We start from the raw sequence: 12,055 nt of genomic DNA, 5'->3' as shown, positions 1-12,055 counted from the left end.
TCTTTCCCTAGATTGTTAGAATTAAATATGGCTGCACATGAAAAGGATTTCACCCTGCTGAGCCCCTCGGTGCCCCGTAATTTAGTTCCTTTCCCTATTCGAAGGTAGAAGAAAACATAACTGTAGGTTATTAAGAACTTCTAAATAACATCCCAACCTCCCAATTCCTTGGGCTCTTTATTTTCCAGTATTCTGAAAATATAACATCAGGATTTTTTTTTATTATTATTAAGATTAACCTTATTCTGTGTCCTGAAGTGTGACTGTATGTAAGATCTCTAAATTGGCACTGATGTCAAATGTAGCTCAGATGTTTGCCGACTCCAATTTAAAAAAAAAAAAAACACAGAACCCTCTATTTATTAATGTCCCTTTGAAACATTAGGGTATAAAGAAGGAATTACCTTTAAGCGTTCGGTAAACTCAAGATATATTTAAGATTTTTTTCTTTATGGAAAAATCCTGCATGTCTTAAAGTGTAGAAACTGTATTTGAGTTGAAAATACCAGATCCTCTGATGGGGAGGTTGTCTGCATCCTTAAATAACCAAGAGGAGTATTACTCATTTTTGATCTTAAAATTTAACTTCCATCTTGAGTAATAATACATTTATATAGTTCAATATTCTAAAGATACAAAAGGAAGCAAGAGAAGTCCCTTACTGCCTCCCTTCATGTTGTGTCCTCCCAAAAAAGCAGGCATCCTATTTGTCATCTGTATTCTTTGCAGTATATTTGCTTTTAAAACCTCCAGCTTTAAATCTGTCCACTAAAATGCTGTTTGCTTTACTTCATCTGCGCTGTTAAGAACTTTGTCCCACTGTATCACCTGTGTTTCTTCCACCCCGTTCTTCCGTTGCGGGCTGTGGCACCAGGAAGTTTGGAGGGGCTGTGAGATAGTTGACCTCTCAGTAGTTCTTTCAAGACATTTCAGAGACTTAAAAATCTCCAGCTTCCTCTAATATGGTTCTGTCATCTGACGGACCTACATACTTCTTTGGTCCACCCGAACTTCTGTTGGTTCGAACATACTAATAACCCGGATTTTTATTGTTAGACTAGAATATGACAAGTTTTGGGGTTTTGTCTTCTTAATAGCATGTATAACCTTTTACCCTTTGAGAGAGAACAAATTAAAAAAATGTATGCTTCTGTTCGAAAGGACAGTGGGTGGACCGTCCATCAGCATAATTGTTTCATCCTCCCCGTCCACGCCTCCTGACTCCAGAGGATAACGTAATTCCTGATGAGAAAAGTTCGAGACTCTGTACCTTCTGGATCCTCGAACAGAGGATTATGTTTAGTATAGATTGATGTGTATAGCTCCTGAAAAACTGCAAATGATTATATTTGACAGTTCGGTGATGAGAGTATCTACTAGCTATGTAATCTAAAGTGAATCATTCTATAAATTGGCATTTGGAGAAATAGCTGCTCTTTTTTTTTTTTTTTTTTTTTTTTTTTAAACACATTCCAGAACTTAGGCTTTGAAGTTTCAAAGACTCCACTGGGGTTTCACTGTCTGAGTTTTAGTGAGCAAATCTCAGCTCATCCTACTCCAGGGGCTCCCTTTTAGTGTACCATTTCTGGTGTGAGAGCTGTCCTTGGATCTTTGATTCCCTCAGTAGAATTGTTAATTTTGTTCATTTTGCTGCTTGAGATATTTATATGCGTGATTTCCATACACGCCACAGTGGTATAGGTTTTACTTTCATCAGTCCAGTTTGGTGCCGGGCTGTTTGGCCGCCATGGCGCATTAGATGGTCTTCTGAGCGCCGTTAGTGTTGGCTCGCATCCTTTTCCTTATCATGTTGTGACTGGTAATGCAGAACCTATTACCATGTGTAAGTACACTCCAGCTTACTTTTCTGTAAAACTAGGACTTGCCCAAGTCACTCCTCTGCCACTCTTAAAGGCTCATAAGATTTTGTGCCGTTTTCCTTTGGCAGTTTGGCATTTTATTACCCAAAGGGAACTGCAGCATCTGCATTCTTAATGACTTTATTCTTTAATGTCTCCTTACCATTGGAGTGGGTGGGCTAGGCTAGGTCATCCTTAACTGTACTAACTCTGTTATAAATTTAATACCTTCAAAGGACACAGATTAGTCAGCTAACTAGTTCAGTATTATACAAACCGTATCTTTTTTCTAAAACATATTTTGTCCAAGCAGTTACCTTTTACTGCTTCTACCAGGTTGCCATAGAAATGGTTCACTCATCTATATAATTCCGAAATGCCTTCAGAATTCCTTATATGCGGATTTGTACTCTAAACACATGTTGAGTGCTTGCTGCAAGAAAGAAACTATGTTAGCTGCCGAGTCTACGGAAATGAATAGAAGAGTTATCTAAGTTTGCACCAGTGCACGAGTGTCTAGTACTAGGTATACTAATAATCTTTCCTCTGTGCCCAAAACAGATATGACTGATTGATCATGACAAGTTCTGTACTACACCCGTTACCCCACCTCGATGTGGGCCTGATTTCTGGGCAGAACTCAAGGGGCTGCTCAGTCTAGATGGGAAGCATTTGAGTCTTTTTAAATACTCAGGCACAGTGATTTCACTGAATAAGCATTTTTGGCAGTCAGTTCTATTCTTGAATTCTATTAAAGAATGTATTTTCCAATAAGCTCTGAGAAGCTAAAAGATCTAGACTTAGATAATGGCTTCATGTGCTAGGACTGAGCAGACCCTACAAAGAAACTAAACTCTGATTTTTTAAAAAATCAGTAAGATTGACTTGTTCCCTCTGCCTTTATTTTAAGAGTGTATTTGTTATTGTTATTTTCGATTAAAATTGTATTTTAATAATGAATTTTTACCTAGGTCAAGGACCAGCCTTTTAGGTGTTTATAGACAAACTGAAAGAAAAAATTTTTTATAGCTGTAACTAATTCTAATGGTTCAATTTAGAAATTAATTTAAACTACTTAACATGATTTTTAAAAAATAGAATTGTTATTTTTAGATGTGAATTTGGACATTGGATCTGGACATGACACATGTGGAGAAACCTCTTCAGAGAGTTACAGTTCTCCTTCTAGCCCACGACATGATGGAAGAGAAAGCTTTGAGAGTGAAGAAGAAAAAGACAGAGGTTTGCTCTCTGGAAGGGAAATGGGGGTGGCAGAGGAAAATGTATGTTGTCTCTTAAAATCAGTCAGACATACATAATTTTATGTTTCTATAAATGTCATTATTGATTTTAAATTTAATTGGTATAAAGGGTGTCTTATAGACCACTGACTTGGCAGTTCCTAGCAGTGTTGATTTTTTTAAAGCTTTATTTCCCTGCATATGAAATTAAGTAGAAAGAAAACAGTCATAATAAAATAAAGAGTTCAGTGTAGAAAAATTAAAAATGTGTGTGTTGCTGGAAGTACTTATTTATGATATACATATCTTCTTAATGGATTGATCCTTTTATCATTATAAAATACCTTTTTTAGTCTCTAATAACAATTTTTGTCTTAAAGTCTATTTTATCTGAAAATAATACAGCACTCTAGCTCTCTTAGGTATTATTTATAGCGTACTTCTTTTTCTGTCCTTTTACTTTAAGCCTATTCATGTCTTTGAATCGGAAGTGTAAATCTTACAGACCGCATGTAGTTGGATTGTGGCTTTTTAGCCATTTGCCTATCTCTGCCATTTGAGTGGAATGTTTAATCCATTTAATTTTACTGTAATTGCTGATAACATAGGATTCACATCTGCCATTTTGCTATTTATTTTCTGTATGTATTATGTTCTCAATTCTTCCTTAAACAGAAGCTCAGAGTCAGCCAAAAGTAAGAATGTAGGGCTTTCTCAGGTCTTTCCTGGGCTTACATACAGCTCAAGATACGAGCATGGCCTTTTAAAATTTTTAGGAATATGTGGAAGCTTTTTAAAACTCCTTGTGGACATCTCATTCTTCGTTTTTTTTCTTTTAAAGTTTTTTGGTCAAGCTCTTGTTAGCCCCAAGTGGTAACACTGCCTGAGGCAGCCAAGTTGTTAAAACATTTGCTGCTGGTTGATTGTGACAAATGCCGCATGGGTAAGCAGCTGTTAACAGAGTGAGCTCTAATTGCTAGGCCAATAGTGACAGCTCTTTGGGGATGGGGCTTTTAGATAGCTCCAAATGCATGCTTTTTCTAGTGGCTGCTAGGCTGCTAGTTTATAAAGCTACTGTAGCTGCAGAACTTTTCCTTTATAAAGCTACTTCTGAGCTAGAGAAAATATATAGGAATTAGGGCAAGGTAAAATGCCACAGTGCTTGCTCTTCTTAAGAGAGTCAATAGCTTTTCTGGAATAAACACTCCTCAGGTTGCTGCAAGCCTTTAGTTAATTTCTAGAGTTCTGAAAAAGTTGATTTTGACAGTTTTTGCTAGGATTCTTGTTCCTTATATGCAGAAGCGAAGTGTCAGAGAACCTTACCCTACCATTCTGGAAATGAGATCTCAAAAATGTATATATTGAATGAGGATATCATTCTTTACACATGATAAACACATCTGATTGGTAACATCTTGGTTATAAATATCTGATTAGGAACATTTTGGTTATAAGATGTACCCATGCTAGTGGGAAGTATTAACTGATTTCTCTTGGGCCACAAAGAGTATTTGTGTAAATACTCCCACCACAGTATTTCAGCCATGTGTGGCTTCTTGCTGGGCAGTGTATAGCTTTCCCAGACCTTTGCTCCTGTGTTAGAGTATCAGATCATGTCTTAGGGAGCTACAGCAGGAGTTGCTCCTGCATCACGATGTGCACTCACAGCCTGTCTCGACCGTGCAGTTGTTCTGAAATCCTACCAAGGAAGCATGTAGTGACTCGACCATGAGTTCTCATTGGAGGCAACACTGTTTCTGATCTGCACTTTGCTAACGGGAAAGAAAAAAAAAAAAAATGAACATAACTGCCCAGAGCTCTTATGAAGGTTAAATGAGAGCATTCTTACGCCTTATCCAAGATAGATAGGCTTTTAGCGTGTTTCATTTCACATGCTCTGCTTGATTCTGTGGGATTTGCCAATAATCCAGGGGCTCTTGAGCTAACAGTGCACATTTGGCCCCTTGGTCAGAATTGGGAAGAGCACATCTGTGCACCCGGGTTCCTTTGCAGCCTCCCTTTCCTGCCGTCCAATAGGGCGAGTTGGCAGCCTGGATGGAGGAACTTGCCGTTTTCAGATAGGCTCGGTTTTCAAGTGACTCAGTTGAACCTTCCCTCAATGAAGAATCATTTGGAATGTCTAAAACCAGCAGGGGGAAAAATATCCACTGTGGGAAAAAGCTTTAATCATTTTTAGAATTTTGAGTGCATGAAAAGGTTGCTTTAAAAAGCATGTGACTTTGTTGTTCTGTTGCTCATAATGGGGTTTTGTTTTGAGACTTCCTACTTTTGAAAGCCAGTGCAGAAAAGGGAGAGACCATCTCTCATTAGCTAGAGGAGTCCTTACAATACTCAGAAAACCACTTGGGATTGTTTAAACTCATAGGGCCGTTTGCCATGACTTGAGATTTAAAGAAAGCCCAGTTCATACAGAAATGTAGTTAACCACCTGAAAAATGATCTGTCTTCTTTGGACTTAAATGTTGGTCTTTGTGTATTCCTGTGGTGTTACGGAACAGATAAAATGCCTTGAATAAGTTACTAATATTTGGATATATTTTGTTTTGAAGTGTTTAGGAAGAAACACCTCAGTTACTCAGGGAAGTTCATGTTAGAATCACTTATATGTTGAAACTCTTCTTCCTAAATTGTTATAATCGATTCAATAACACTGTTGGCATCCTGTGTCATTAAGCAGGTTCTGTTTAACCTTTCTTGAGAAAGACTACTAGTACGATTTGTTTTTAGTATTGTTTCAGAAGTTTTTAACATCTTTGCTGAGTATAGCTAGCATTTACCTTAATATGTGTAAACATTTTTATGTATATGATGCAGTTCTGCTTGTATTTATGAGCAAAAAAAAAATGTTAAAATAGGCACTACATTTAATTGCATGGTTTCTCTACGAATTATTGCAGTATCTGGGTTTATAATACCTACCTATTGTGGTCTAGACCTTATCTTTTGCCCTCTTTATACCAGAAGTCACGACACCCAAGGGAAGTCTAGATTGAAGCTATTTCTACATACAGCCCTAAGAGCGATTGTAGCAGTAACGCCATGTAAAGTGTAATTTTGGATTTGCCACTTTGCTGTTTGGCCACGGGAGAAATGCGGCGCTCTCGTGTTTGCCTCGCTGCTTGTGCTCCAGCACCATTTGGGCTATGACTATCCTAGGAGCTTTAAATGTTCTTTTTTCCCACTGAAATATGTCAAAGTACGAATACTTACCAGATATTTATTCCATTCTCTTCCGTTCCCTACTGCTAGATGCTCGGGTGAAGGATAGTCTTGTAATTGAGCTCCTTTAAATGGCATCATGTGTGTGAAACCCATGTGAAGACCTTGGGTTTGGCAGTGCAGAATACAGATCAAGTGCATTGCTTAAAATTGATTAAAGTTAAAAAGACCCAATCCTTTTCCCAGTAATAAGGTGATATTAAATAAAGCTCTGTTTATGTTGTGCTTCATTCAGTCTCCAGTTAACCTTTTGTTGCTTATCTCTCCATGGTTTGGTTTTGTTTGGGTTTTTTTTGTAAAGACTTAATTTTTTTAGAGCAGTTTTTGGTTTACAATAAAATGAAGAGGGAGGTACTACAGAGCTTTCCCCTGTACTGCTGCCACGTAGACAGCCTGCCCCGTTAATCACTAGCACTCACTGGAATGGTGCACTTTTTTTTTTTTTTTAAAGATTTTATTTATTTATTTGACAGAGAGAAATCACAAGTAGGCAGAGAGGCAGGCAGAGAGAGAGAGGAGGAAGCAGGCTTCCCGCCGAGCAGAAAGCCCGATGTGGGGCTCGAACCCAGGACCTGGGATCATGACCTGAGCCGAAGGCAGCGGCTTAACCCACTGAGCCACCCAGGCGCCCCAGTGGTGCACTTTTTACCAAGCATGAACATCCATTGACACGTTATCACCCAGTGCCCACAGTGCCCTAAGGCTTCATTCTTGGTGGTTACACCTTCAGTGGCAGTAGACAAATGTATAATGTCTTGTATTTACCATTATAATATCATACAGATCATTATCACCACCCTGAAAGTCCCCTGTGCTCTGCCTCTTCGTCTCTGCCCTCAACTCCCACCCCTGGCGTCCACTGGTCTTTTTATTGTCACCATAGTTTTGCCTTTAACGAATCTCTATATTTTTTAAATGAAGTCCATAGGAAGTAAAAAATTAAATGAAGGTCAGCTTGGTGGTCAGGAAACCGAGGGACATATCTCCTCCAGTTCTAAACTTCAGAGTTCATTTTAGATACACTTAAAATTTGGGGCACCTGGGTGGCTCTATCGGTTAAGCGTCCGACTCTTGATCTCAGCTCAGGTCTTGATCTCAGGGTGGTGAGTTCGGGTCTCGCATTGGGAACCACTCTGGGCATAGAAGCTACTTTAAAAAAAATAAAATGTAAAATAAAAGTTAAAAAAAAAGATAAAATTTATTTCTAGCAAGGGATGAGAGTGATGCATGCTTTAACATCTATTTATATGTTTCCCTTAGACACAGACAGCAATTCTGAGGATTCTGGGAATCCGTCAACAACCAGGTTTACAGGCTATGGTTCTGTCAACCAGACCGTCACTGTCCAGCCACCTGTTCAGATTGCTTCATTAGGAAGCGACAACGGAGGCCTTTTAGAAGATCCCCTAACCGCACCCAAGTATCAGCATATTTCTTTTATGCCAACTTTACACTGTGTCATGCACAATGGTGCCCAGAAGTCTGACGTTGTTGTTCCTCCACCCAAATCTGCCGATGGCAAGACAATAGGGATGCTCGTTCCCAGTCCTGTTGCTATTTCTGCAATAAGGGAATCCACAAATTCTACCCCTGTTGGAATCCTGGGGCCAGCAGCTTCTACTGGAGAATCCGAAAAACACCTCGAATTACTGGCTTCCCCTTTACCTCTTCCGTCAGCCTTCCTCCCCCACAGCAGCACCCCCGCTTTACACCTCACAATCCAGAGGTTAAAGTTGCCGCCCCCACAGGGGTCTTCAGAGAGTTGCCCAGCTAACATCCCACAGCAGCCCCCCGCGAGTCTGAGCATTGGATCACCAAACACTGCCTTTCTTCCTGTCCACAGCCCAGGTAGTTTTCCGGGATCTCCTGTTGCTACCACGGACCCCATCACAAAATCTGCATCCCAGGTGGTAGGACTCAATCAAATGGTGCCTCAAATCGAGGGAAACACGGGGACCGTCCCTCAGCCTACCAATGTGAAGGTAGTTCTTCCAGCAGCCGGCCTATCAGCCGCCCAGCCACCAGCTTCCTACACCTTGCCCGGCTCGCCCCTCGCCGCCAGCGTGCTGCCCAGCCAGAGCTCCAGTGTGCTCAGCCCGGCGGCCACGTCGACCCCGTCGGCGGGGGCGGGCCTCAGTCAGGCCCCGCCCGCCGGGCCGCCCGCCGTCCCCACCCACACCCCAGGCCCCGCCCCCAGCCCGAGCCCCGCTTTGACACACAGCACTGCGCAGAGTGACAGCACGTCCTACATCAGTGCGGTGGGAAACACGAACGCTAACGGGACGGTGTTGCCGCCGCAGCAGGTGGGCTCGGGCCCTTGCGGTTCGTGTGGGCGCAGGTGCAGCTGCGGGACCAACGGGAGCCTGCAGCTGAATAGCTACTACTATCCCAACCCGATGCCCGGACCGATGTACCGAGTCCCGTCGTTCTTCACTCTGCCGTCCCTCTGCAATGGCAGCTACCTCAACCAAGCACATCAGAGCAACGGAAACCAACTTCCTTTCTTTCTGCCTCAGACTCCATATGCAAACGGGCTGGTGCATGACCCGGTCATGGGGAGCCAAGCCAACTACGGCCTGCAGCAGATGGCGGGGTTTGGGAGGTTCTATCCTGTCTACCCAGCACCTAACGTCGTTGCCAACACGAGCGCTTCGGGGCCCAAGAAGAACGGGAACGTGTCATGTTACAACTGTGGCGTGAGCGGACACTACGCACAGGAGTGCAAGCAGTCGTCCATGGAGGCCAGTCAACAAGGTAATCATGAGAGCTCCCAGAGGACTTGTTTTTGAGTGTGCCCGTTTCTCCCTGCCTTACTGAGCACGGTGGCCCCGGTGTGGCAGAAAGAGCTGGTGTGTGTTCCTTTACGGGTGTTGTGCTTTCGGTAACAAATCCTGAAATGCAAGTGGGAAGACCTAGTGTAGACCCAGGGCACGCAGCGCAAGGAAGGGGAGAGGAATTCAGTTTCCAAGGAAAGCATAAAACCACTGAGGCACTTTGGAAGGAGTACCATGGGAATTTGCGTTATATATGTCAAATCTCTTGCTTGCAGCACTTTTTTTTTAAAGCTATAATCCTGTTGCTTAGAGTAAGCAGACTTTTCAGATACTGAAGATGTAGGAAGTCACGTGGTCCTCTGACATGTGTGATTTCTAGTTTCTCTTGAGTGGATCAGTGCCTAGCCAGCTGGCCTCACGCACATTCCCTCATGCTGCCCCTTTCCCTCCAGCGGATGCTTCCAAAAAAAAAAAAATGCTGTTGCATTTTAAGGGACAAAATGTTTAAGCGCTGGTCTGGGAATAAGGGAATTATTTGAACTCTGTTTAATGTTATTACCACCAGAAACAAGAAAACGTTCTTAGATGAGTCTGCGTAAGACCGCACATTCAGCGGAGACGCCAGACTGTTCTCTTTCGCCTGGATTTGGCTTTTGTCTTTTTGCCAAATCTCACCCTGAAAAAAAAAAAAAAAAAAAGCTTGCATTGCGAGTGTATACTTGGCATTTTTACAGGAAGGTCGAGTTTGATAGCTTTAGGTTGAACTTAAAGCACAAACTTCATACTACTTTTTGAAGGTAGTTTATTTCCCCATTTTGGAACCATAGTAGTGCGGAGGACGCTGCCTTCTGCCGAGCATGCCGTTTGCTGTCTTGTGGTTTGTGATGCCTTGCCTTGTAAGCAGTGACTTAGCAGTTCTGTTTTCCCGTTTTAGGCACTTACAGACTGAGATACGCACCTCCCCTCCCCCCTTCTAATGATACGTTGGATCCCGCAGACTGAAACAAGTAAAGCTTGACTGCTCAGTGCCCTGACGCGTTGGGGAGTCATGGTGGGGTGTGGAGGGGAGGAAAGGAAAGGTATTTGGTTTGTGTTTCTTTGTCTATACATTTCCTAGATTTCTATGCAGTTGGGATTTTTCATTTCTCTTGTACCGATGTCCAAAACAAAAAAGAATGCATTGCTTTTGAGCCTCTGGTCTCCTGGTTCAACAACAGGCTTATCTGTATGATACATGTAACTTAAACCTCCAGACAAACTATCAAAAGGAAAATGTTTGCTGTGCTTTTTTTTTTTACACTGAATACTTGCTGTGTGCAATGTTTACTGAATCTTTAAAACTGTGTATTTGACCTTTTTTTACGACACTGGTGATAGTCATATGGTTTTGAAAAAGAGAAATTTTGCTTCTTCCGCACTCTTCTCACTTTCCCCCTAAAGGACACACATCACCCCGCCACCCTCCTTCCAGCAACCCGTGGCCGGGGCAGTTGGCCACGCATCGGTCCCCACTTCCATGACCTGCCCTTCCTATAAATCGAGGGTGGAATGTTTCACCTTCCTGTGAAAGGACACATCAAGTCCCCTGAACTGTGTGTATATATGTACCAAACAGCATCCCGTAAACACTATATGCAGTGCTTGTGGTCCAAATCAATATTAAAGTAAGTGGAAGAGAGCGGAAGAAGTAAAACCATATGAAACAAAAAAATACGAAGTCTGAAGAGGACAAAGAGCTTTTTCTTAAAAAAATATAAAATAAAATAAAAAAATAAAAACAAAACAAAAAACCCAAAAAACTTTTTACTTCATCATACTTTTTTAGCCTGTTGCTTCAGAGAGACATAATAAAGTAAACAAACTAGTGTGAGTGTTGTTCTGTGTGTCTGTGTGTAATGAAAGTCGACAGCCGATCTTACTTGTAGTCTACCACTGTGTCGTGCTAAAGAGACACTACCTGAGTAAAGAGTTCTTCTTTTCTCACACCAACTGTAGCAGTGTTACGTTGTGTTTAAAAATGTGTATGGTTTATTGCAATCTGAGCAGAAGCTCTGGTTTCTGCAAAAGTCAGGTTTGTACCCTAACCCGGCTCTCGTAGCAAAGTCACTTTGATAAGTTTACCACTATGCTTGATTATAATGTGAAAGACTGAATTCTGAGTGTGTTAAGATGGTATTAATCATGTCAGTGTCATGTCACTAAGTTTAATGCTGCTGTTTTAAAAAAAAAAAAAGTTTTTTTTAAAGCCAATCTATGTACTAAATTGCTTCCAGGTAATTTTTGATTTCCTAAAGTGCACTGAGATTATCTGGAAGATTGGGTGTATTTTTGGAACTGCTGCGTTGAACAGCAATGAGCAACTACCACTGTATAGTCCGAGATAAGGGTCGGGGCCGGTTTTGTTTTCCCATTCCTCAGTACGGAGCGGAAGGGATAGGTTTTTGTTGTGTGGAGTAACGTCGGTGTACAGCAGAGGGACTTAAATATTTGGTCTTGGTGCAGAAGCCTAACAGATTGCTAGATAAAAGGAAAAACTTGAAGACAAAAGAAGCTTCATTTAATGCTTCACAGGTAGCATTTATATTTATAACAGCGGTGCACGTTTTGAAACTAACTTTCAGGGTGGGAGTTAAAGGGGAAAGGGGCGGGGATGCAGGGGTAGATGAAAGCTTTAATTTAAAAAGAAAAATTCAAGTAAAGGAAATTATTTTGATTAAATATATTTTATTTGATCTGGGTATTTTTGGACCACATTATTAAATTAATTGTTAAGCTGCAGTTGAGTTGTTCCGGTGAGAGTTTTGATAAGCCACGTGCGGACCGCATTGTGAATCCCTTGCCAGTTGTACTTCACGGAGCTTATTTTATGATTTAAAATACTGTACTGTACATAGGAGGTATGTTACCTTCTTCTTATTTGTATGTTTACCATATACTTTGA

General features: G+C 41.4%; 1 protein-coding gene across 6 annotated transcripts in view; it reads left to right on the top strand.

Annotated features, from left to right (window-relative positions):
• ZCCHC2 (zinc finger CCHC-type containing 2) overlaps positions 1 to 12,055 on the top strand; it is a 62,930-nt gene that overhangs the window by 47,353 nt on the left and 3,522 nt on the right. For 3 of the 6 annotated variants that reach the window (XR_007121792.1, XR_007121791.1, XR_007121790.1), the window contains exons 12-13: positions 2,973 to 3,101; positions 7,601 to 9,094. Coding sequence is in view for 1 of the 6 variants with exons in the window: in XM_047696524.1 (XP_047552480.1) it covers positions 2,973 to 3,101; positions 7,601 to 9,094; positions 10,049 to 10,116 (1,691 nt within the window). In the remaining 5 variants the exon portion in view is untranslated. Of the gene's footprint in view, positions 1 to 2,972; positions 3,102 to 7,600; positions 9,095 to 10,048; positions 11,356 to 12,055 lie in introns of those variants that run through there. The other 3 variants (XR_007121789.1, XR_007121788.1, XM_047696524.1) reach the window with 2 other exon arrangements.

The sequence above is a fragment of the Lutra lutra genome, chromosome 12 (genome assembly GCF_902655055.1).
Source record: "Lutra lutra chromosome 12, mLutLut1.2, whole genome shotgun sequence".
NCBI lineage: Eukaryota > Metazoa > Chordata > Mammalia > Carnivora > Mustelidae > Lutra > Lutra lutra.
The sequence above is the reverse complement of the archived record's forward strand: the minus strand, read 5'-3'. Positions and strand labels throughout refer to the sequence as shown.